The 26,160-nt window shown below is 39.6% G+C and overlaps 1 protein-coding gene across 1 annotated transcript in view; it reads right to left on the reverse strand.

Moving 5' to 3' along the window:
- tmem132e (transmembrane protein 132E) overlaps positions 1–17,257 on the reverse strand; it is a 404,517-nt gene extending 387,260 nt beyond the window's left edge. The window contains exons 1-2 of the mRNA XM_042430844.1: positions 16,915–17,257; positions 15,988–16,830 (exon numbers count right to left, since the gene is read on the reverse strand). Of these exons, the coding sequence (XP_042286778.1) occupies positions 15,988–16,048 (61 nt within the window). The 5' untranslated portion in view covers positions 16,049–16,830; positions 16,915–17,257. The remainder of the gene's footprint in view (positions 1–15,987; positions 16,831–16,914) is intronic.
- Positions 17,258–26,160: the final 8,903 nt, after the last annotated feature.

The raw sequence follows: 26,160 nt of genomic DNA on the forward strand, positions 1-26,160 counted from the left end.
GCTGGAAAAGTGAATATCAAGTGTGTGCGAGTAGTTAACTGCAATAAAAACTGTAACTCAGTTGTGAACTTTGATGGATTCATTCATTACTTCATAGGTAAACAGCAACTTAGACAAACTTTTAATTAAAAGGCTTTTCAGCTCTAGCCAAACGTTTATATATTGCGCCAACATACTCTGTGTCCATAGGCAGGAGTCCAGTGTTGGCCTGGCATGATAATTGTTGGCCATAAGCAAAACAGCAAAGAAATTTCTTCATGCCAGTACTGGCCCAACTTTGGCTTTTGTACTCAGCTATTGTAGCTGGTGTTTGTACCACATGCCCAGAGACCGCAGATGAACTTTCTTCCTAATTATGAGGCAGTTACTGATGGTCTGTTTTTCCTTGTTAAATGAATAAATAAATGTGCAAATTAACACTCACACAAATAAATAAAATCATGACAAAGTTTTAACTCAAGACATTAAAAACTGCCCTACATATGAACAATATATTTTTCTCTTTTTACTTTTAAATTCAGTCTGATGCGAAGCAAACCTCCATCACCCAGTAAAATGGATTTTAAGTATTTCTGAATTAGAGTAATGAAGTCTATGCAAAACTTTTAATTGTGAACTGTTATCTCCTACAGATAGACTTGTGCATTTAGGCCAAACTCTCCTCCCTTATGTCGTCAGAGATCTCTATGACTAATTCATTATTCTAAGCCTCTTTAAGGTTGGCACTCAAAAGCTGTGTGATCACTGGGAGCAGATACAAAGAACGTGGAACTTTATTATTCTGAGTACAATTTTACCCTGGATTTACCAATCTGTTTTCTCCATTGTGTGAAAATTACATATGCCTCGCTGAGTAATTTCACGTGGAAAACAAACACTGGCACTGTTAGATTCATATGGTAAATGCAGCACTAAACTGCATCCCGAACCTTTTCAGCCTTTTCAACGTCATCTTTATCCAAGGCTGAGAACACTTGCTGATGGTTGGGATGGTAGCAGCCAAGTCACCCCTCCTCATATCCTAAGCTGAAAATAGTCATAAAAGTGAGAATAGACACGCATGTGACATCTCTCTATGTACATTTATACCAGTTTATTTTTAAACTTGTCCTTTTCTAATTGATCACAAACCAAATAGAGTCCAATGTTCTACTATTTAAAGGGGAAATAAGACTTCCCTGCCCCATTGCACAAAACAACTATAATCTATCTGTGGGAGGTTGATAGAGTTTTAATCAATACTGATAACTCAATTATTACTTGGCCAGCAGCTGAGATTTCTGGCTTCCAAAACAAATGTTCCCATCTGCACCCCTTTGTTCTGAAACAAACACTTCTCCCACACTTTAAGATATTCTTAACCTCACCCACCGGAGTTCACCTGCTGGATTTTTGCCCGCTCAATACGGTTGGTTGTTAAGATAAAAACATTGGCTGCAAGGGCTGAATTTAGGATTCAGGATTTTATAAATACTTAGGTCGTGTCCACTCGATTGCACTACTCTCCCTAACAAAAAAAATCTGTCCAGGTTAGAGCTGCAACTAACGATTAGTTTCATTATCGTTTCATATGCCAATTATTTTCATGAATAATCGTTTGAATCATCTGAGAAACATCAGAAAATAGTGGAAAAATTCTCTGGAGCTCAAGGTGATGTTATCAGATTGCTTGTTTTGTCTGTCCTTCAATCCAAAACAGTTTAGTTTATTGTCACATAAAACAGCAGCAACGGGCCCATTAAAGAGGTCAACCTTAACAGAACTCAACTCATGCTATGCCAACTTAACCTCACAACCTGAACACAACAGGGAACATATATGTATAACGGCTGGTCAGACCATTTGGAAACAACAGTTGCAAAAACCCACAATTTCCTATTAAAGAAATACAGAGAATATAACCCTCAGTGGCCACAGTATTAGTAATGACCCTGACTGAATCTATAGTTAATGGATTTTTTTTTTTTTTGCTGATTTAACCAACCAAAATAAGTGTTTTTATATGTGTGTGTCATTGGCATTCAAGGCTCCAAAAGACACTGCAAATAATTAACCCCTGAAAGTGCAATTTGTGCATCATCTGCAGTTTTGACGGCACAAGCAATATGGGGCCGCAGATAGTGTGTACCTGCCCTGCACAACATAAAACAAATCATTTACAGTGCACTGCTCTGTTAAAAGGCTCACCGCTGTTTTGGAGATGTTACATGCAGAGAGCCACGTAGAGCACACATGGCACCCCTGCCATGAAAATACAGATAGAGACAATATCTTTCCATATTCTCTAATTGGTATATTTTCTAGTGAATTAAATGACAGTGAATTTAATCAATTTCTCAGTTTTACTTGGGCCCCCCTGAGACCCCTCTAATACCCCACGTTGAGAACCAAAAGATTAAACTAGCTCTAATTGAACAGGTTTTTAATACACATCCGTGTCATGGGGAATAAATGGTATAAGAACTGTGCAGCTTGTTTTGATGCACGTGCTCCTTTTTCACATTAATCTATCAGTCAGAAAAGTTCACGTTTAGCAGGGAATCACATGTATTTTGCATGGCGAGTGTCAGGTTAAATAGCTGAGTGGACATATAAGCTTGAAACTTAACCAAAGTGATTCCTTAAGCAGAATTTGGAAGCATGGCAGATGTAAAAATTGAGTGGCAGAGGGAAAAGGGATATCACTAATTTAACATAAGTGCCTAAGGACAGGTTTAAGTGCTACAAGTTATTTTTTATTCATCAAAAGACAGCAAGTAAGAAATGTTTACTGAAATATATGATTAAAATTCTAGCCTATGATAAAATGTTAGCCTAACAGTAGCCCGGCCTGAAGCAAACATGTGGAAGAACTGGCAGCTTTTCTTTTGCTTTGTGCGGGTTAAATCCTGGTTCATAAGCTCGTGGTGAAATTGTTGTAATGTCTTTTGGACCTAATATAGCATAGCTGGGGCTATTATAACAGTCAGGGATTCCTTTTCTCTCAAAGTCCATGTAACCTAATAAAAGAACTGATTCCACTGGGCATTGCTCAGTCTGGCAGGGTGCTCCAGGATAGGAAAAAAGGATGTTTTCATAGACCTCAGAACACACAGTAAAAGATATATATATATAGATCTAAGTCAGGTCGGGGCAGAACATTTAATTGGAGTACATGTACCAATAACATTTTGTAAACCTGTCCATAGGCTGTTTTCAATCACCTAATTCTGAGCCGGGCTAAATGGCATTGCATGTGTAAAACTAAATTCTGTTTCCATGCAGAGCAGTTACAGTTCAGGAGTTATTGTAGATTGATCTCTACAAGCACCATCTGCTTACAAGAGATAGGTAATCAAAAATACCGCTTCCAAAAATACCAACAGTGACTGGGTGAAGACTTCTTGCCCTGAGAGAAAGAGAGAGAGAGAGTTTATTCTGGAGTGGATGACACAGTGACTGGTCTGACTAAGCGAGTGGTTCTTTCTCTATGTGCTCTGCCATGTTTAGATAGGGCTGAATGGGATTTTATGGGGTTCACGACTGAAAATAGACGTCTTATTTCTCCGCAGGGAAGAAAAAAAAAAAAACTAACTGTGGCTTAAAGCATACTGATGTGCATTATGTAACTTTAAAAATGGGTTAATGTAACAGATTTTAATTGGAAATTGAATTAGTAATGATTTCAAAAGGTCAACGTTTGACACAGTTTGGATTATGTCCTAAATCAATGGGATGTTGGCCGGATGTGGAAGCACAAAAACTACAATGAACATCATTTCAGTTTCAATCAAATTCAGATTCCTTTTGATCACTTTTCAATGCTGTTTTGTTTCTGGATTTGAATGCTTAGCAAGTTTCCTATTGTCACCAACAATAAGTGTGTTTGAATTAAACATGGCCTGTTTTTGTCTGGGGTTTTGTACAAAACATGATCACTGAAGTCAGGCAAATCCAGTGCAGTCAATGTTTTGGTGGCCTAATTTGTAAAGCATTTGTTTCCCTGTGTTAAAATCAATATGACTAAGATTCAAACTGTATATTCAGCAGATATGCAAACTCTGCCCTCCTAAACAACATGATTGATTAAATTCAAGCTTATTTAGGAGACAAACTCAACATGATAAATTTAGGGTGTGCTCTGGACTCAATTGGTTCATTTGTTCTTGATGCCCATATTTGGCAAAGCTCCACACACACCAAGGACACACATACAAACACAGCTAACAATTCAACCAGGGTTTTCTCTGCCTGTCTAACTCAAAGGCAGGACCCGGGCAGTCTACAAGTTATCTTGTAGTTCAACATCAAAAAAAGGCAGCAGTTGGAAGCATGTTTTGATTTAATGACTAAATAATCACCTTTGCGAGATGAACGTGAAGTATATCACCGTCACTCAGAGACAAACGTTAGCGGAGCAGAGCAGTGAACTCCAGCAGTAACAAACGAGACCAGCTGACCAACACACACTGCAGCATCAAACAACTTCAACCAACTCTGAGGTGAAGAAAATAACTCGGTGCTCAGTCTGTTTCACCTCAGAAACCCTGCGCCCGCTCAGTATGTTGGACAGTAATGTCTTTCACCAGAGCTGACGGTGCAGCAGAGAGGCTGCTCTTCACTGCTGGAGACATGACGATAGTAACAACACAGCGGAGCACCCCGCCTCCACCTCAGTTTGTTATTCTCATACAGGCAGAAAACTATAGGATGCTTTCAAATTCATTAATTAATTAATGCATTAACTTTAAAAAAAAAAAAAAAAAAGCCAGGGACCATTTATCTTATCTGCCAGCTCTGTTTCATATTGTATTCCAGTGGACTAAGGACACCAGTCAACGGTTTGGCACACAGTCAACTGGAGCAAGGAGACTGAAAGTAGTGCCAGCTTTTCTATTCATTCAATCAAGAATCAGTTTTGAATCGAGAATCAATTCTGAATCCAATCAGCACCTAAATATTGTGATAGTATCGAACTGGGAGATAAGCATCATCCCAGGCCTTAAATAATAACACAGTCATTTGTCACAACCTTTATTTTTCATCTTTTTGTTCCATCTTGGTAAAAAAAATTAAATTCCTATGGACACTTTCGTCTGTCAAATCATGATTTTTTTCCACTTAAGCGCACAACACTTTAAAAGTGCACGCACAAACTACGTACACCGCTCCGCGCATGTTCTCCAACCTTTGACACCTTTGTCTCAAAGAAATCCAGGGAAAACTCTGTCAACTCCTTTCTTTTAAACATATTAATAACTTTTGCAGAAGTTTCCACAACGTTTGATTCAGAGCGTCAGAGTTCTGGCTATTAAATTAGAGAAACTCCTACAGTCAATAAAATAGAGAACTGAACTAGAAATGCTATAAGCAGTAAGTGGATAAATAATTACATTTCTGAGGAATATTGCAGCATAATTTAATTGGAAAATACCCATTTCTAATGAAAACAGCTGTATTAGGTAAATTAAACTCACTGAAGCTGTCAGGGACGACAGCCTTCCAGCTAAAATCAGAAATCAGACTACAGACCAAACCGCAATGTTTATTTACATCAACTTCAAAAGCAGGAGTGTTCTCCACAAACAAAGTGGAAAACCTGCCACTCAGAGAAGACAGGGAAATGCCGACATCTTGTCATGTTCAGAAGATTAACAAAAGGAGCTGACAGCTATATCCAACATCCTCTTGAGGCAGGTGTACAGGTAGAAACATGCATCCAAAAATCACAATAGAAATGTCAGTTTTAATCTGTTACTACTTTCACTGTTAATGACGTGGATTGAATAGGTGACAGAAAATCTCAGCCTTGTTTCAAACACAGTAAATGCATCAACATTTGTTTTCCTGTTGACACCACTACAATATTTACTATGGCTGCAACTAACTAATGATCTCACCAGTTATTCTTCCAATTCTTTTCATGATTGATCAATTGACTGTTGGTCTATAAAATGTCAGAATAGCAGGGCTTGGCAACTGATTAAAAAGTAACCAAACCTGACATCATGACTCTCTAACCGACCTAATTTCAGTCATATCGATATGCCTTCATACACAACAACAAATCGAACTCTCAATTCAGAGTTTGTTGTGTGTGGGAGCTCCTTTGGGAGCGTTTTAATGCTGAGTGGTGTGACGCGAGTGTGCGGCAGAGAAAGAGACGTAGTGAGGCTGCACTCAGGACAGGCAGCTGAGCTGGACGTCGGATCGGAGTCAGATTAGTAAATGTAACAGAGAATGTTCGGTATGAGCTACAGTTCATCGGGAAATAAAATTCTTCAGCTCATCAACAACCAAGCAATTTTCCCTAGTTTTGTTCACCGGCAGCTGAGTATATTGACGGGCTAAACCCTGGAGTCAGTCACAGCTTAACCCTGGACATGTGAAGAGGTCTCCCCAGCCTCAGCCTCCAGCCTGTGGTCAGCAAGCATCTCTTAAAATAATGTCACTCTAAAAGGATCCAGCCTATAAAGATAATAAGATAACAGAAGTCATAAAAGTGTTATTCAAATCTATTTATAATATTACTTATTTTGACTGTTGAACGATATGTTTAACTGAGCTATATTTTACTCTGAATTTCCTGTTTTAGCAAACAAATACCTAAAAATGTTCTTAACTATTGAATATGGTAAATAAATATAAAGACAATAATACATGATTTCGTTTATTTTTCAGAACAAATAATTCTCCTCCATGCAGTCATGCACAGGTGTTGTTTCATAAGGCATTGTTTATTCGTTGTTACTGAGGTAAAAGTGAGGTTTAATCTTGATATTGATTTCAGGTGATATCATCCAGCCCCAGTGAATAACACCCATCACAGTTTACTTGAGGCCAAGTTGATGTCTTCAATTTACTTGACTTGTAATATAAAGAAAATCAGCAACTCCTCAATGAGAAGCTGGAACCAGAGAAGCTTGAAAAAATTATAAATAAGTCACTGATTATCAAAACAGCTGCCATTGTTCCCAACCCTGATTCTGCATTCATTTCGCTTTGAAAGTGAAATTCAATAATTCAGACTTATTTTCAGTTAAGAATTTCTAATAAATCTCAAAAGTATTTATTTGCTTTTTCCAAGTACACAGCTGCTCTCTGAATATAACTGACACAGTCAGTGGATTATTAGGAGTGTTTGTTGACTGTGTTGACACTTGTGACAACTTGTGATTCTAAGGTGAGAGATACTGGAGCAACATGTCCTACTTGTAATTACTACAAGGACACAAGAGACAAGAGGGGATATTTTTGCCAGTCTGCAACTTCTATTTATAGTAAATCTTACATGGCGTGATCTAACATGTCAGTGGGAAATGTCACCATTGTCACCCCCCCCCCCCCCCAAATAAATTATTTCTAAATAAATGAGGTTATTGAAAATATATATTTAATAGAAGCCGACTCCACTTTTGAGATAATTCACACATAAACACAACACAGATTTTGTTGATGTCCCCTTAAGTATCCTGCTCAGTGGCATGAACCATTGCATACACTAAACTAAGAGGGAATTTGGGAAATGAAGTTAAAGGTTTACTTCATCCTGACACCTTCATTGCTATTGGACTGTGTTTCCCAGTTTCCGTCTCTGTAGCGTCTCTGCAGCATCTCTGCAGCGTCTCTGCAGCGTCTCTGTAGCGTCTCTGCAGCGTCTCTGTAGCGTCTCTGTAGCATCTCTGTAGCATCTCTGTAGCATCTCTGCAGCATCTCTGCAGCATGTGAGTTGCATCTTTCAGTGAATGAGTCTAGTCACTGGTGACTGGTGATTGCTTAAGACGGACCGAGCTGGAGACTAAACAATCAAATACTGCACCAGCGGCTCTGTAAAATAGGTAAATATGTATAGTGATGGCCTAAAAGTGATTAATATATATTTTAAGCTGCTATTAATGGCAAAAAAGACAGCAACGTATTATGTAGCCCCGAACGACAACCTGACCGGGCTCACTTGAGGTGGACTGATCTCTAAGATGGACCAGCTATTCTCGTGTTAGTGACAATCTCGGCGGCTCCTCATGAGTTTTGGCCCCCCCGCCCCCAATTTGTAATGAGATCTGCACTCTTGCCATCTACCTCCACTTCTGCCATGCTGACAATGAGAAACAATGACAACACAAGACAGACTGCGTGAGCAGCAGCAGGAAAAGCAATCCCACAGCTGAAAACAATATCGTGCAGAATAAAGAATTAAGAGTTGGCTGATCGTAGAGGAGGAAGCCGAGGTTGGTTTCCAGACTGAAGCATGCATGTCTGAGTCCTTTAGCAGATTTGTAGCACTAGGAAATCAGTGTGGGGAAGAGAGGACATATGGCAAGATACGCTATAAGTTAAAAATCAGACAAATCCTTCATATGGAGGCAAACGGTCTACTGCTGATTTGCAAAGCGGGACAGCTAACACCCCTGTACCAAATGGTTTATTTGTTTTGACTTGTTTTGTCTCTCCAGCTTTCACAGTCTGATAAATGTCACTTATTTTACATATAACTAAACTTAAACACCCACAGATAATTATGTCACACGTCTACTATTATCAAATAAGAACACTTTGTCGCATTTAGCCTTTGTGAAATCACAAAGCTCCATTTTATTATATCCTTACTGACTGGAACAGCACTTATTCTGACAGATACATTAAGGACATGATTGTATCTATATATTGTGTATATATATGTGTATATATTGTGTAAGTGAAATTCAGCCTATAATGAAATTATCTCACATAATGTAAGCTATAGGGACCAGTGATCCCAGCAACTGTATAATACTGAGAGGAAAACGTATCCAACTGTATCAAAACATTTGATAAATCATAAAATATTGAATTGTAGCTCAGGAAATGTGCCGAATCCAGTTTATTAGAACGTGTTTTTGTATTTTTGGCCATCATTTTTAACTATCATGGTGACATCGCTACAACAAAGTCAGACGGAGCGAGACACACAAGCAGTCAGACGATCAAACAGGTTGTAAACATGCCAACAGTTTTCTAAGCCAGTTTACCTGGAGGTAAAACTGAGAGTGAGTGCACCTGAAATGTCACACAGGAAAACTAGGCTTTACTGGTTTTTTTGGATATTGCTATCAATGCAGAACTAGTGGTTGTGAGTGTTGTGTTTGTGGGGGTGGAGGACCTCCTCTGAGTGTACGGCTGTAACTGTTTTCTGTTGATCGGTGATCACATGTTGTGTCCGTTATAAAGAGAGAGAGCTCACTGCTGTCACACGTCCTCTGAGGACAGCTTTATGCCAAAATGCGTCAGCAGATTTCACAGCCTATTGATTGTGAATGAATTCATCTAAAAAACCAATACATGAGGTGATTGTTTGTGCTGTTCTTTAACTATGGAGTGCCTTTTTTACTGACTTTGTTCTAGAGAACACAGTCACATGTGCAAACAACTACAAAGGTACAGTAGGTCAAAGTTAAACCAGGGAGTCAGTCTGTAAACTGTGATGGATGTTTACTGCAACTAACAATTATTTTCTTCATTAATCGATTAGTTGTTTGGTCCATAAAATGTCAGAAAATGGTGAAAAATGACAAAGGACAACCATTTCCTTCAGCCCAAGGTGATGTCCTCAGATGTTTTGTCTGAGAATTTGGAAATGTTCTTCTTAAAAAATGGAAAAAAAAACAATTAATCGATGAGCAAAATAGTAGCTGATTAATTTAATAGTTGGCAATTAATTGATTAATTGTTGCAGCTCTAATATTTTGTGTAACAATTTTAGTTTGTTCCTCCATTGGACTTACTTAGAGCTGCAGTTAACAATTAATTTCTCATTTTGTCTATAAAGTGTTAGAAATTAGTGAAGAATAACAGTTTATAATTTTCTTGAGTCAATGCAAAACCCAAAGTTATTCATTTTACTGTCATGTACAACAAAAAAAGCATCACATCTTCACATGTGAGAAGCTGAAACCAGCAAATATTTGTCATTTTTGCTTTAAAAATTACAAACGCCTTAGTGTGAAATTCCCAGATCTCAAGAAGTACAATGTTATCATATAAAACTGATTTCCGAACCTACAAAAATAAGACCTAAGTTGGAATAAACCAGACCTATCTAGTTCTCTTAGAGGAATTAAGAGGCCACCTTCAGAATAACCTTTTCTTCATTAAGAAATCTCATTTTCTTTCCATGTGCCGAGGGACACAACGTGAGTGAGTGTGAGAACAAGTTATATTATCATGCCATGACAAGACCACCAGAATTAGTGGAAAATGTTTAAACCCTTGTAAGACCTCAGAAAGAAAGGAGTGTACAACGGAGGGTGCCATCAGATCTAGATGATAAAGCCTGATAAAGGTGTCAAGTAAACTCCATACTGATGACAGAGCTTCCCAGAAGGTATCCCAAGATGTAGCCGTTCCTCTTGAGTATATAGAATATTGTGCATCTGGATCCGTTTTACAGCCGTTTTCTCTACAATGCAAATGTGAAATCTATGTGGTATAAATGTTCCCAAATCTGACTCACAACACCAGAGGCAGTAGAGAGAAAACTACTTCAAATCAAAAGGCACAGTGGAATGTGTGCTTGAGGTGCAGTGCATAAGAATTGATTTCATACCAAATATATGTGATCACCTAACGCAGAAGACAGATTGCTTCCCTGCTGGGCATAGTTATAGAACTACATAGCTTTAGAAGAGAGCTGGAAGACATGCTGCAATCCAAAAGTGCTTGTGTCTCCTTCTCTCCTCCAGTGAACCAGGAAAAAAAAGAATCACTTACTAAACCAAATTACAGTGGTGAAAAAAGTTTGGCAACATAAAGTAATACTTCAATAAAAAATATGTACTGAACATTCATCATACACTACCATAGTGATCAAAGGCTTTCTCATACAGTTAGCACATACAGTGTAATTATATACAGACTCGTAGCTCTCCGAACAATACACCAAACCAAGCAGATGGTGGATTCTTCCAGACACTTTCCAAGAAATGCATTTACACCTGTATTGGGAGCTGTTCACGCATGTTAATACCAGGCGTAAACAGGGCCTATGATTTCTAGAAATAAACAGAATGAACAGCAAAGGAAAGACATTTCTCACACTGCTGAATTTGAAGACAAAGCAGATGGGCTGCATGTATGGATGTGAATATAACCCGTACCTCGAAGAGTTGTCTGACTGACACACAGCTAAGCTATTCTAGATCAAATGTGTTGGAAGAGTGATGCTCAGGGGGGGGGCTTGAATATGTTATATGGAGCTGGGAGGGTTTCGTCCAGACAGACGTGTGAAATAAATGGCAAACCAGAGTCTACTGCTCAAGAAGAAACGACCATCTCAAGTCTATCCATGAACTTAAGAACCTATGATGCATGTTTTATTTACTGTGCTTAATCTTTGCTCTTAAGAAATGGAGCTTTTAAGTGGATTGAAAAGCAAGAGGGGCTACATTCAACATGGTAAGTTGGTTGTCCGTGAGGCATTCACCTCAGGCAAAAAAAAAAAAAAAAGAAAAAGACATCATGCATGCTTACATGATTCAAAGATTTCAAGAATTAAACCGCCGACTATACGGTCTGCCAAGAAAAAACGGATAATGCATTGTAAACAAATAATGTCCTCCTTTCTGCAAGAACTATCCACAAGCCCCAAAGCTCTTGGTACAGGTCTTGCATATCACGCTACTATCTAAAAGGAACCGGCGTTTCACAAAAGGGTTTTCAGTGCTGCTGATGGACTCCCTTAGAATTCACTCCACAACGGCCTCTGCAGAGCCACAATGCCTCACATACAAAAGGTTGGAGCAAATAATACAGCTCCGACCATCCAAGGGATTCAAGCGCAGCCGGGCTTCAAAGAAATTTCAAAGACCGTTTTTACAATTTAAAAAATGTCAGCAATCATATCGGCGACTTTAATTACAGAACAAGGCTACAAGTATAAAGAGGACCCGTCTTTCCACGAACACCTGATTTCTACCGGTTGTTTCCAGTATTTTGTTATCCTGCTGTTCAGAGAGCACATATTGGTTTTAGCCTTGATCCCATCTGTAACTGAAAAATAAAAAATTCAACTCGCAAAAAAGAATGCCTCGCTCCAAACGAATTTATAATTGCCTGATGCCGACATCAAACGCCACAGAAAGCTCTCCCCTTAAGCTGAGAGCTGCTAGCTAAATATAAAAACCATACGTGTCATGGAGGTGGACGCAAACATAATTAACAGGTGCACCAACAACAACGCAACATCTCGACATCACCAAAGTATAGAACAAAGACAGAATATCTAAATAGCAACAGTGACTCATTTGCAGTCGCAAGGTAAAGGATAGGCACTGAGGGTTTTTTTTTTTTTTATTGCGTGTAGGGCCGTGTTTTCCATACAAACATAAAAAACAGAAAACCTCCTCAAACACAGCGACAGAGCAAAGGCTTCGTTTCACCACATGTAAATCAATTAGGCTAGAACATGAGAGCTGGTGTGTCACACTGCCGCTTTGTCTACTCTCTGTCCAGTGTCTACTCTCAGAGATAGGCTGGTGCTGGGAAGGCTGCCAACTACACACAAACCATGACTGGGCAAACACTACTCCCCGGGCCGTGTTATGCAGCTGACTGCAGACACAGCCCTGAGCTATCAGTGGTACTTAATCACTACGTTTGCCACACCTAGCTCGATGTAATACTCTAAGGCATAATCTAGTCCGTCCATTTACCCAAATTAACCACAATATATTCTTTAAAAACAGGTCAGTTCTGTTGTTTAGCCTAAGTGGTAAGCCACCAAGTCTCAAGATCAATTTCTACAACAGATAATGGCCTAAACACTTATTGAATATATGACATATGGGTGACACTTTAATTTAAATCCTGCTTTTTAGCATTTATAAGCAGTATACAAACATTTACAATAATATAAACACTGTTGTAAGGATATAAAATATGGCTTCATAAAGAGATTGCTGGCAAATACTGTTCAATATGCTAAATAGGGGGATTTGCTTTGTGAAGGAATGCTCTGTTTCTGTTAGGGTTAATGTTTCATTTCAACACGTAAGACCAAGAAAAGACTCAAGTTCTCTCATTTGGAACCATCGAATGTTGGTGCCTGTTTGCATGGAGAATGAATTACATGATTAATCGATGATCAAAATAGTTGCGACAAATCGACTGAATGATTAATCAACTAAATGTTGCAGCTCTAGTTTCAGGCCAGATGACCCACCTCTGCAATAAAACCTTGCAGGGAACTCTAAGACTCTCAGTATGTGGGTGGAGATACAGTAGAAGTGTTTCTCCCAGCCAACGAGAACCCCCCGCTAGGCCAAAAAATATTTTTTAATGCCAAAAATAACGCCAAACACCCATTTATTTGGAAATCAATAGTGCTTAAGGGCGTCTCTGTGCAGCGCCGTTCCGAAACGTGAGTTAACCTCTGTGTCGCTGCCGGGGAAACTCTTGGTAGCGTAGCTTCTTTTACGGAATAGGGCAGTGTGTAATGTGTGTGTGTAGCAAGTGTGTGGATGCACATGCGGCAGAAAAGTGACGAGTGGAGGAAAAAGATGGTAGTGAGTGTTCATTATGGCAGTAAATGTGCAGTACAGGCTGCAGTGTGTCAGTAAATTAATTCTGCAACTTCTCTGGATAAAGAAAAGTCATGTCTGTTGTTTCCCCGAGTGATGGAAAAGCGAAGGACTTTTAGCTCCAGAGTTATCAACAATGGGTTAGCTTAACCTGATGAGGCTAAACATAGAACGGAGAAATGTGTGGCTGATGAGTCTTTCCCTAGTGTTGCTCAGCGTATCCCCACCAACCCCCAAGACCCTAGGCCACCGCCGCCGCCCAAAAGCAGTCAACCTAGAGGAAACACTGCATCATATATAGTACATGATATTATATTGGTTAGACTAGGGCTCAATGCTTTTTTTGCACTATCCAAAACTAGTCCATAGCAGTACATGTCAAAAAAACAACAACTGTCAAGTACCAAAAACTGGCTTAAAATGTCTCATCAGAATTGTAACCTTGTATTCTTCAATCCAGTAGGTCCTGATTTAAAACAACATTTTTGCAATTTTTTAAGTTTTTGTACAGCTGCTTGTGTTTTATATTTAAATGTAGCTTCTTTTGTTTAATGATAAAAAAGGTATCTTAAAAAAAGTATAATTATCAGCACTACTACCTTCATGTGCAGTAGGATGGTCATGAATAAAAAAAAGGCGGATCTCCCTTTAGGCGTGACTGACGTAGCTGCTGTAGCCTGAGCTTACAGTGCGACTGATCACGATGGCATCTTGACAACAAATCCCAGACGCACTTTTATTTAATCAACTCTGCAGAAAACCTAATCTTTAGCTTGTTTGTGACGTTATGCATAGCCAATTTGTCAAAATATAAACTCGAGGTGAGAAGAATTGAGGAGAAATAGATTCATTACGGAGCTGTATTCTCCCCAGAGCAAAGTCTTAAAGTCCATGATATTGCTTTTCACACCTGGGGATTTGTCTGCTTAGCTGTTCATCCAGCAACTCTCCTGCATTTTTCTTGAGGTATTCTTACAGAATATTTACTTAGCGTATGAGTGTGACAAGGGAAGAGCGGTTTGAACTGCTAGGTTGAGTGCAGCAGGGCTTCTGTGTGTGTGTGTGTGTGTGTGTGTGTGTGTGTGTGGGAGGGGAGGTGGGAGGGGTGGCAGCTTGAGGTCTCTGAGGCCAAGAGTCTCTAAAATCATCCTCGGAGGCAGCCGGCCATGCGCCAAATCTGTAACTGCAATTAGTTTTGACAGCAGCACCTTCATTGTCCGGGAAGGTGGGTATCCCTGCGCTAAGCAACGGTGACCACAGGCGTTAGCAGGATTTGTGTAAGCAGAGTATTGCAGCATGCAGCACGCTCGCTTCAAAACCACGGTGAAGCCATCAAGGAGAGTATATTCTTTAGTGCACACGTAGGCGTTTCTTTTATGTGGTAATGAAATTGAGGCGAGACTTAGTGAAAATGAGTAGGAGAGAGGAGATATTGTTCAAAAATGCCTAAAAGGATGCAAGGGATGGTTATGCATTAAACATGGGAAAAAAAAAAAAAAAGTGTGCTATGCCTCGGTGCAGCTCATTCCTAATCTTCACTGTAAATTTGAGCGCCTTTAAATTAATGAATAAACAGAGATCGTACTGTAAGTTCCGCCTCTCAGCAGTGCATCTTATGCATTACACTCTGCTTACAGCTGGAAACAGAGGCTGTGTTACTGCTGCATCAATAAAGAGGAGTTGGATATTAAAGGAGGATTAATGTTTCGGAGGCCAGCTAGATCACCGGGACATGTCAGAAAATCATCTTTGGGGATGTTTGCTTTGGATTTTGTACACTTTGCTGTGCAGATGCCACTCTAAAGTGGGACAGACTATAGGTTTATCCGTTGTATAAGAGCCCTCCCGCTGTGTAAGAGACGACTTTGCGCGCACACACACGTGCACTCAAAAGAAGAAATAGGAAGGAGACAGTTGTGTAATATGTTGTGAGTGGTGGTTTTGATCTGTTACCTGATGTATTTTGTGTGTTTATCCCTGCGATATTCTCATATTTGTTGTATTGTTGTTGTTGTTAGTGTGCCTGCGGTGCTCCATAGTGTCAGTTGGGTCATCTGATGGTTTAATCTCATGTAGATTCCTATATTGATCTGACGGTATTTCATAGTGTGCCTGTGATTGTCAATATTGAACTTGCAGTAACCCTATAGAAAAAAAACATAGGCTACCAAAAGTATTATAGGGTTATTACAGGGGCTTGTGTGTGTGTGTGTGTGTGTGTGTGTGTGTGTGTGTGTGTCCATCTTCCAAAAATGACCAATCAGAACAGCAGCTACCTCTGCAGTTGCATGTTGCAGAAATGTGGCACATTCACTGCTCTATGCAACACAATTATGATCCTGAAAGCCTGCTTGAGGGTTGGAGGGGGTGGGGGGGTGGGGGTTAGAGGGGCGGGGAGGTGGGGGGGGGGGGGTTGCCTGGGTTGGAAGGGTGGGGAGGGGGGTGGGTCACTCACCACATGAAAGCGCCGCCACACAGATGAGAAGAGTCCATCTGCAATCCCGTACACCTGACATGGTAGAAATCCCAGCAGGCGGATGTTTAATCCCAGTTGTTCCAGTAGCTGACGGTGGGTAAATAAACCTCTCTGCAGGTGTTCCACACGATGCTGTTGCGGTTCTTCCTTTCCGAGGGTATCAAGTTGGACAATGCGCAATAGAAAGATATTTATCTGCACGAGTTTCTGAGCTTGTGTTTGTGTGACAGGTATTCAAAAATGTTCAGCTACAGTCTTTACAGTGACGGCCAAACCGCGTCTCATCCAGGCAAAAAGAGAGCGGTTTTTCCACATGGGAGAAGAAAGTTACAAGTATCCGGCTCTAAATTGGGCCACTGGGGAAGAGAATTAACCCCGGTGTTCTTGAAACGAATCCAGGTCCTTGTGCAAAACCCGATAAATGCCCCCCAAAAATCATAAATCAATGGACATCAGTGGAGGAGATGACGCGCGCCCTGGCTTAAAAAACAGGAATCGTGCGTGCTTCCCCTAAAAAAAGGGCTACACTCGTCTGGATAACAAGCAAGAGAGAAACACCAGTAGCAATTATCTGAATGATTAGTCATTCTCCAATTAAAAATTCAAAAATGAAATTCCTTGCGCAAACCATGGAGATGGTGATTGAGAGGAGGGCGAAGAGGCATCCGACGGATCGGCACAGCTCCGGTTCAGCTGTCACTGACTTCTCGGCTTTCATTTAAAAAAAAAAAAAACACAGCCAGAGAGAAGAGGGTGGAAAGAGATTCTGGGCTGTAAATGTGGGATATGATCCTTTAAACAAACCGAAAAGGTCCCGGTTGGCTGCAAAATAATAATAATAATTACAATAATAATACTAATAATAATAACCCGCTTCACCCCTCAGGTCTCCAGTAGTTCACCTACCGCAGCGTTTTGCGACAGTCAGTCAGCCGGGAATCATTATGAAGAGAGCAAACATCCAGGAAAGTCTCCTGCTGCCACTTTCTTATTCCGTCTTACTTTGTGATATTAAGCCGGAGAGCCGGAGAGCAGCATCGTCGGTGCTCTTAACCGGGACTCTGAAACACAGCCAAGTCCGACGAACTCTCCGTTTTTGTCTTTAAATCGCAACTGTGCGGCTTCACCGCTCCTGTCTGAGCTGTTTCTACAGGAGACGGGACTGACTGTGCTGCTGTCTTCGCCGCCGCCGCCTCGGTCCGGTTTTTAACTCCGCTCCAAACTAAACGTGCTCACCTCAAAATGTGCAGAGCCGCAGCTCGCGCGTGTCAAAGGCGCTACAATGTAACACAACGTTTCCTGTTACAACCTTCAAAATAAAGTAATTTAGAAACACGTCTTTTGAGCAGCCCGAAGTCAAGTCAATATGTTCAGTAGCTAAATGAAAATACAGTTGCAGTTTGTTTGTTTGTTTGTTTTTTGGCAAAATATTTATATTTTTTATTGACCCAATGTCATACCCTATGTCTATCAATAACAAAGATATGCGAATAACATGATGTCCTTATTGTAATTTTCATGTATCTTCTATATTGTAGCTATTATTGTTGTTGTTGTTGTTGTTGTTGTTGTTGTTGTCAGTGCTGTCTTAAATTTAGGTTTACACACTAATTTGCATAACTGAACAAATATCTAACACAGGATTACAATAAAAAAAAAATTGGAAAGACTTCAAGCAGAGATTTAAAAGATTTAAGACATTATATTTACTTTCCTTCTTCAACCGGATTGGGTTGTTTATGGTCTCTAATCAAGTTCAATTTCAGCGTTATTTGTGCAGAATAACACTGAACTATGAAATGCTCCAGATGAGGCTCGGGACAGTACTGCAAGCAAAAGTAATTATACACAGTTACAATAATCACAAACACACAACAAACCTACACATTAAACCTGATTCAAAATGATGTGAGAGTAACGTTACGTTAAGTTACGTTAGGCCTTAGTTGTACATGTACTTTCAGGCTCCTGGGATTTATTTCACTCTGAATATCAGACTACTTACAATTATTGAAGTTTATATGCTTTTATTTTAAAGGCAAGACCAGTAACTTCCGGTAATATCCATATTAAGTGTGGTGAACTTGAGGTACCTCAAACCGCGGCATCACAGACAAAAATTAATCACGTGAGTGGCTTACTCGCCTCCTCTTCATCAGAGGGGAAGGTATCCTACCGAGCAAAGAGCCTTCAGTCTTGCTTCAAGGGTTCAGTGGAGTCCCGTCAGGCTCCTGTTTTTGTGGGAAGGGAATGAGAGTGTCTCACATGCAGTTATCTGTCTGTTATTTAGGCTACAGCTTAATTTCCTTAAGCCAAGGTAATGAGAGCATTGTGAGACTTAAGAAATGTAGGCGTTAAATGCAACTAATTTCAATGGCTGTATTCCATTTAGTTCCTTTGTTTTGTGCACCCTGACTCACTGGTACACCTGAACCAAACAGAGCCATCACTCAAGTTATTAGTTACACATGTGCTTTTTCTGTTATGTCAAGTCAAATGACCACCATTAGAGAGGCTTATTATGAGGCTAAATAAGGAGGGTAGTGATTATCTAAAGCCTTTCTTTTCCTGTCTTTTCAGGTAAGGAATATATCGAGACTAATAATGCTTCATGCACCTCTTAAAGGAAATTTTTTTTGCCAATCTCCATTATATAAATGTTCCACGTTGCTCTCATAGGCTACATGAAATGACCATTATGGATCGCGTGTGAGAAGGTAGAGGCATTACCTGAGAATCAGAGAATAGTGATTTTAAAAATAATATAAATAGTAAATGGACTGTACTTGTATAGCGCCTTTCTAGTCTTCCGACCATTCAAAGCGCTTTTACACTATAAATCACATTCACACGCTGAATGGGTACAGGGGCTACCATGCAAGGTCCCAACCTGCCCATCAGATGGCACAGCCATCAGGAGCAGTTTGGGGTTAAGTATCTTGCCCAAGGACACATCAGCATGTGGACTGGAGGAGCCAGGAATCAAACCACCGATCTTCCAATTAGTGGACAACCTGCTCTACCTCCACAGGAAGAAGAGTGTTCAAACTTGCATGCTGCATCAGTGATGGATTTTAAAACTTATGTTGCTGTTAAAATTAAATTTAAAATTCAAGGGTAATTCCAGTTCAATTCAACTTGATGTATTTCGATTTTGATTGTGGCTCTATGTGGGTCGTGCTAACTTTGCACAAAACTACATATATTGGGGCAAGCTGTGCAAGCCTTCTAGAGTTTTCCAAATAAACATGATTTTTATATGAATAACTTGGAACATTTATCTCTGAATCTGAACTAGCTGTCTGTAGCAGTAGTTATGGCTTACTACATAGGGGTCTATGCAAATACATCAGGTTGAAATAAACCGGAATTATCCTTTAATTAATGATAGCGCATGAGGGGCGCTTTTCTCATCAATTTCGTCATTTATTATAATAGCTAATTCTGCTGCTTGTTTTATAATGTGTGACAGGGCGCAAGCAAAATTGAAAAGATAGGAAAATAAGAGCTGGTCTGATTATTATTGTGGTTGTACTATTTTTTTTTTCTTTGTACCTCTTTTTATGTTTTTAGAGCAGATAAACATGTTTTGTTCTCATGTTTTTAGTTTTAGAGAGGCTTACAAAAAAAGATGCTGCCCTCCAAACTCATCATGCCTTGTTGCTAAGCTATGAACGGACATTCGCTGTTTTGGGGAGAGGTTTAGAGAGCACTCAATTAATGTGTACGCACCAAGCGGGAGCTACCATAGCTTGATGCTGAAGTCAATGTTGAAGTACCTTAAAGTGCAGTCCCACCAACGGTCGCGACATCCTGGATCCAAAAAACCCCTTCAACTTCAAGCCAAGTATTAAATCATTTTTTCAACGAGTCATTATGGTCACTAAATTTGGACCCTCTAATGAGTGCGCTGGTGTTCATTTTGGAAATTATTTCTTAGTTAATAAGATTTGAAGACTTATAGTAGCCTAGCTTTGATGTACGTGGGTGTTGATTGACATCTGTGATTGACAGTTGGCTCATCTGCTCCTCTCGCCAGCTGCGGGACTCGCATTGAGTCAGACTAGTTCACTAAGTTTAAAGAGGTCATATAATGCCCCTTTCCCAGTTTAATATTTGCATTTTCATGGTCTATTTATAAACATCTGCATATGTTTATGGTCAAAAAGCTCCTAGTTACAGCTGTACAAGCCATGGATCAGCCCCTCTGTCTCATTCAGCCTGAAATGGGCTGTTTTGTCTGCTCAGTACCCCTCTCTTCTGATTGGCTGATTGTTTTCTGAGTGACACACACCCACGCCAACCACAGGTAACAGATGGTAGCCCCACTGTAGCTAGCTAAAACCAGGGCTCTGGGTAAAACTCACCAGTAAATTGTGATGGCCTACGATCAGATGAATACAGGCTGTGTGCATTTCTCTGTGGACTGAGTGTTTTGATACTTTCGTAATATTTATATAGCACCTAGACCTGCTTTATAATCAAAAAAGAAATGTGAATCTCCCTTTCTACAATATGTCCCCTTTAATGTTACTTGATTACGATACCTGCCCTGTTAGCGCAATTTAGCTAAAGCAGCTAATGTTAGCCCAAGTGTGTACCTCTCGATGCTCTCAGTAAATTAGCATTAGCTTCAAGGTAGCGGGGCATGTTTTCAAAGTGTGAAAAGCGCCACCCCGCACTATTTATTTGAAAGGTCCTGGCTTTAATTTGAAAAGATGGCACTAACAATAAACTCAACTGCAACTCTGTGCTTCAAACTGGTTCCAATGCAAACCAGTGGGTGACATCACACCTTGTTACGTCTATCTTTATACACAGTCTATATATGCAAGTCACCCTATCATATGTGCAGGACTTACGATTGCTTTCTGACCCTGTAGAGGGTGCTGTGGATAAATCTGCAACACAGGAAAGCCGCTGAAGTTGACAGAAAGGAAAATTCGAGCCTGACATTTCTTTGTTTAGATTTTTACAGTGGCTGCAGTAAAGCACGTCTGTTGTTTTCTACTTACTTTCTTGTTCTTTTCGTCTCAATAAATGCATATTGTGTCGATACAGACCAATGAGTCAATCATCAACAATGATCTGCTCACAATCAGTTTTGCCATAGACTACCATGTTCCAAATTTAATTCGTATTCCAGCCACAATTATAATTAATTGTAAAAGTTTGCAGATGCACACATGAGATTGTGGAACCCAGCGCAGGAACTACGCAGCAAGTGACTCAGCTCTTCAGGCATGACACCAACATGTCAACACACTTACATAACAAGGTTGAAAGGGGCTTTTTGTTGTTGTTGTTGTTGTTGTTATTTTACTTTTTCTAACTAGGCATGTCTCAAAAGTATGAATAGAAATTAATACCTATGGAGATGTTTCTATTGTTATTTGATTTTGGGCACAAAGAACTAGCCGTGGTAGTTCTTAGTGTCCTCTTTTGCTGCTTTATGTGGTAGGTTGGTTTTCTGTCAGGCAATGCTAAAATCAGTGGACAATCCCATGTCACATTGTTCTAAATATTTCATTCCTTTCTGGTGGCCTATTTGTTATACAGATAGATGCAGAGTACATTGTCTTGTTTTAATAACTGCTTGCAGGAAGAGGCTAACAGGCCCACTGGAGCTGTCCCATTGTGCCCAAAAACTTAACAAGGGCAGCTTCATCTACTGTAGCACTTAATTTATCAGGACCACTTATGCAAATCAAGTCACTTGCAATTTCCCAGTTAGAATACCTGGGCCGCAGCTCAGCAGCACAGCTTTCACAGCAGCAAGCAGACAGGTGAAAAAGCAGACTGTAGCAGCCAGAGACCAGGAGAGGACGGGCTGCTGCAGGTGTCACTGTTGCAGGTATGACATGACTGTTAATAGTTTGTGAATGCATTTGACTTGGCAATGTGTCATTCTGACTTTTAAAAAACATACTGTCATATGGAACTTATTTCTTAAAACTCTCATTTTTGCCTTTGAACAAATAAGTGTCTCTTAGGGTGATAATTTTATGATGTGCTTCACACTACACACGGAAAATTTATACTTTTATACTAAATAATTTGAAACTATTCATGTAAAACACCTCATCATTGTCACTTCTCAACAAATTCTCCTACCGAGTGGGTACCACATTTCCATGTGTAAAATGCTTGGGCTCACAAGTTTGCACATCAAAACCGTCCCTTTTAATGCAGCGTAATGGATTATAACATCACTTGTTGAGCTGAATATTATTTGGTATTAGTTAATGCTGTCATTCAATATTTATTCATTGCTTATATGCTATTATGTCTCTTTTTAGTACCCTTATCATAATATACATATTGTAATTTAGACACACACAGATGAATGATTTCCTCTCCACACACGAATCTATACCTTTCTCACCTAGCTTTCTTTCTTTCTTCATTCAAATGAAGAAAAATTATGTACTCTAAGAATAATGAAAACTTATTTTCCCCAAAGCTACTCCCACGAACACCAACATAATTGTACTAACATACCCATATGACACATAATGTCTCCTTAGTTCCCTTTATTCTTGTTAGGATATTGTAATTTTACTGGGGAAAAAAAACACCACAAACATATCTCGTGCAATGATCGAGTTGATCATGTCAATGTTGCAAAATCAAGGGATTTATAGAAAGTCGAGCCAGTCCTTGATGGTCCTTTTTCTTACTGAATTGCAGTGCAATGGGACACTAAGATGGTATGAGTCACTCACCAGTTTGTGCATGTGCAGTATGTATATTGTTTTTGTATTTGCTCATCATGCAGTGAGTTCTCTGATCTAAGATTTCCTGAACTATCTCTTTGATGTCCTCAGATATCGACTGTGATTACTACAGCTAAAGACGTGCAAGTGGGTATTAAGGATATTTAGCAAAAATCATAAATCATAAAAAAGGACATCTCATGTTGCACAGCTGTAACAAACAAATTAAATCCACTATGTGTAGGATTTATCTCTCACCTTACAAATCCGACCCAAGGACACAGATGAATGGGTTCAAAGCAACACCTAGACTGCACCAGTTTTCTTCAGTATTTAGAGGTAACAAATTACAAATCTGAATCAAAACATTTGGTTCAGTTTAGTTCAAAGCTTCTTTATCACTGAATTTGTAGTGTGCTCACTTTTTTTTCTAAGCTAGGTGATGGCATCACAGGTTCGAATGCACTTCAGTATGTACATCAGTAAGCGAGACTGAGAGATTCGTAATGTTGTGACAGTTGAAAGTGCAGAGAGACGAGAAACAGGAGTAGAGAGAGGGGTATGACATGCAACAACAATCTGCAGACATTCCAGTCATGTGATATGCATCTTAACCAGCTACCATGGTGCTCTGATTTAAGGCGCCTTTAGACTGTGCAACAACAACGATGGTGTAAGTTTATTGCATGTCACATTGTGCAAGATGCCTATAATAAAATCGTGGTCACATTATGTTTCGAGCTCAGTTTGAGGCAGGCAGACTGTGTGCTGAATGTAAATAGAAAAAAGTACTTGTAAGCAGAGGTACATCATCGGCTCGTCATTCATCTGTTCGGCTGATATGTCTTGAAAATGCAGCAAAGTCACACAAACTTTTTTTTTTGTTTCGACCTCATTGCTTTGATGTTTGAAAAAAAAAAAGTGTTTCCCCCTTAATTTTATTTGAAAAACTGCACGAAACGTCACGCCAGCCGGTGTATTCTGTGTCATTCTGTCATAGGGGCGGCTGCGGCTCAGGAGGTAGAGCGGGTCATCCACTAATCGGTAGATCAGTGGTTCGGTCTCCGGCCTCTCCGGTCCCTATGTCAAAGTGTCCTCGGGCAAGATACTGAACCTCAAATTGCTTCTGATGGCTGCGCCAGCTCTGTGTGAGTGTGTGTGAATGAGCATTTGATTTGATCCTGATGAGCAGGTTGGCACCTTGCACAGCAGCCTCTGCCATCAGTGTATGAATGTGTGTCTGAATAAGTGACATGTATTCTAAAAGCGCTCTGAGTGGTCGGAAGACTTGAAAGGCACTTTATAAATGCAGTCCATTTATTCTGATTGGTTTATTTGTAGACATTGGACTTAAATTTCTGACACTGTCAGAATTCGACAGGTGGTTTGGTCCACAGAACCACCTGAGAAGTCATCTTTGGAAACTGGCAGGTGATTGGATGAACCATCTGTCTATCGCCATCTATCATCGTCTTACCTCGCAAGGCAGCTGGATTTGTGAGATCACGTGAGAATCCTCATAGGACACTGATTGGTCTGAACCACCGGTGGTTCGGACACGAGCACATAACTTGAAGCCTGACAAGATGGATTCTCGTGTGATCTCATGATGTCGTGATCTCACGAATCTGGCTGCCTGGCAAGTTTTTGGTACCCAAAGCTCCAAGGTGGTCAGCAGTCGATGAGTCTCACAGTGAGATCTTGAAGCACCATTTTGGATTGACAAACAAGGATTTGAACACATTTCTCTCACAACTGTCACCTTTATATCGTACAGTACAGTATATCAAGGTGCTCTCTGTCACCAGAGCTGTTAAAAGCCACAGATTTGGTCAGTGACTATAGTGATATAGTCAATTCATTTCAAAGATACTGTTAAATATGAATCCATACATGCACTGAATAACGTTACCGCAAAAAACTTGAAACATATTACATAAAAGATCTACAGAGCTTTAAGTTTTGATAACAAAGTTCTTTTCATTTAATATGAATCTTTTAAATCAGTGTGTGACAAGTTGCAAATTGTTGGCAAATAACATGTGACTTGGTTTGACAAAGCAACTAAAATCATGGTTGAAGGGAGGTTTTTGTGTGCAGTCTAAGTAATGACTACATGCTTTAAGTCAGATTAAAATAGTGTTTAGTTTTAAATGCCTCCAGTGCTCCAGCAGCATAATTTCCCCCAACTATGCTTTTTACTGTATAATCAAAAACTTAATGATGTGAGAACTAAATACTTTTCTAAATTTATTACTTCTCCGTAGGATAGCTCTGCTTTCTCTCATGTGATGTATCATTAGATTGCATTATCCAAGTTGTAGCACATCAATCCATTAAGCTGTTTTGGCACTGATGTAGAAATGTGAAGAAAAACATGGGGTAAAGAGCTTTTATTTTACTTTATTCACCACCACTACCCTCCCAGTCTGCATCCTTTGTCAAAATTGATGTGATCCATACTCACCAACACTACACTGGCACAACAGTGAGTGACCAATGACCCAATGTCTACACTGTGAGCGATTAAAATGATCTAGTCACAAGGTCTGTAATGACCTATAGAGCTGAGTGGCCTGAGTCAATGTGTGGGCTTTTACTGGGCAGGTTGTAAGGAAAAAGTCAGACAATTTCTTTGCTTTCCTGTCAATGTGATTTAGTTTTGTCAGCACATGTTCTGCCTGGTAGGTGTGAAATCGATGATAATAACTGCCATTCAAACCTGCCCAGGTCTCTGTAACTTTAATCTGAGGCTATTTCCATTGATTTCAGATGATAAATGAACATTTACATATCACACCATGACTGTGAGCTACAGTGCATCACATCAAGACATCTCTTATTAAATAGTCTAAATGGATAGTGACATCTATAATGTGATAAATTAATGTTTTCAAATCAACTTAATCATTCAACAACACATTGAAATCTAAGCTTAGTTTGAACAGATATTAATGTCAATGAAAGATAAACATTTTCTGACCTTGTATCACCATCCTCAGAGGTATTATGTGCCAGGCTTGTATCTTTTCACCAATAAAGTCAATTTCAAGTTTAATTTCCCATCCTTTGCATTCAGGATGGTGTTTGCCCTCTGTCATTGGAGAAGTCACATCAGTGTATTTAGGTCCCAAATTTGAATCTAGTTCAATTATGGCACAGAACCTGGAAGAATATGGATTCACTTTTGCATGCAACATCTGTGTCCACCATTGAAAATAATGGTTTTGCATAATGGAGTGTGCAAAGTACAATAAGTTGTCATTCCTGCCTTTTGTTATAATCAAATAGTTTATTATTATTATTATTATTATTATTATTATTATCATTATTAAGAAGAAGAAGAAGAAGAATTTGTGCATTTTATGTTTCATCATTTATTAGATAGCAATAGTAGTGAGATTAAAGAAAATGATGCAGAGAGCATTCAACAAAG

The sequence above is a fragment of the Thunnus maccoyii genome, chromosome 13 (assembly GCF_910596095.1).
Source record: "Thunnus maccoyii chromosome 13, fThuMac1.1, whole genome shotgun sequence".
In the NCBI taxonomy this organism is placed as follows: Eukaryota; Metazoa; Chordata; class Actinopteri; order Scombriformes; family Scombridae; genus Thunnus; species Thunnus maccoyii.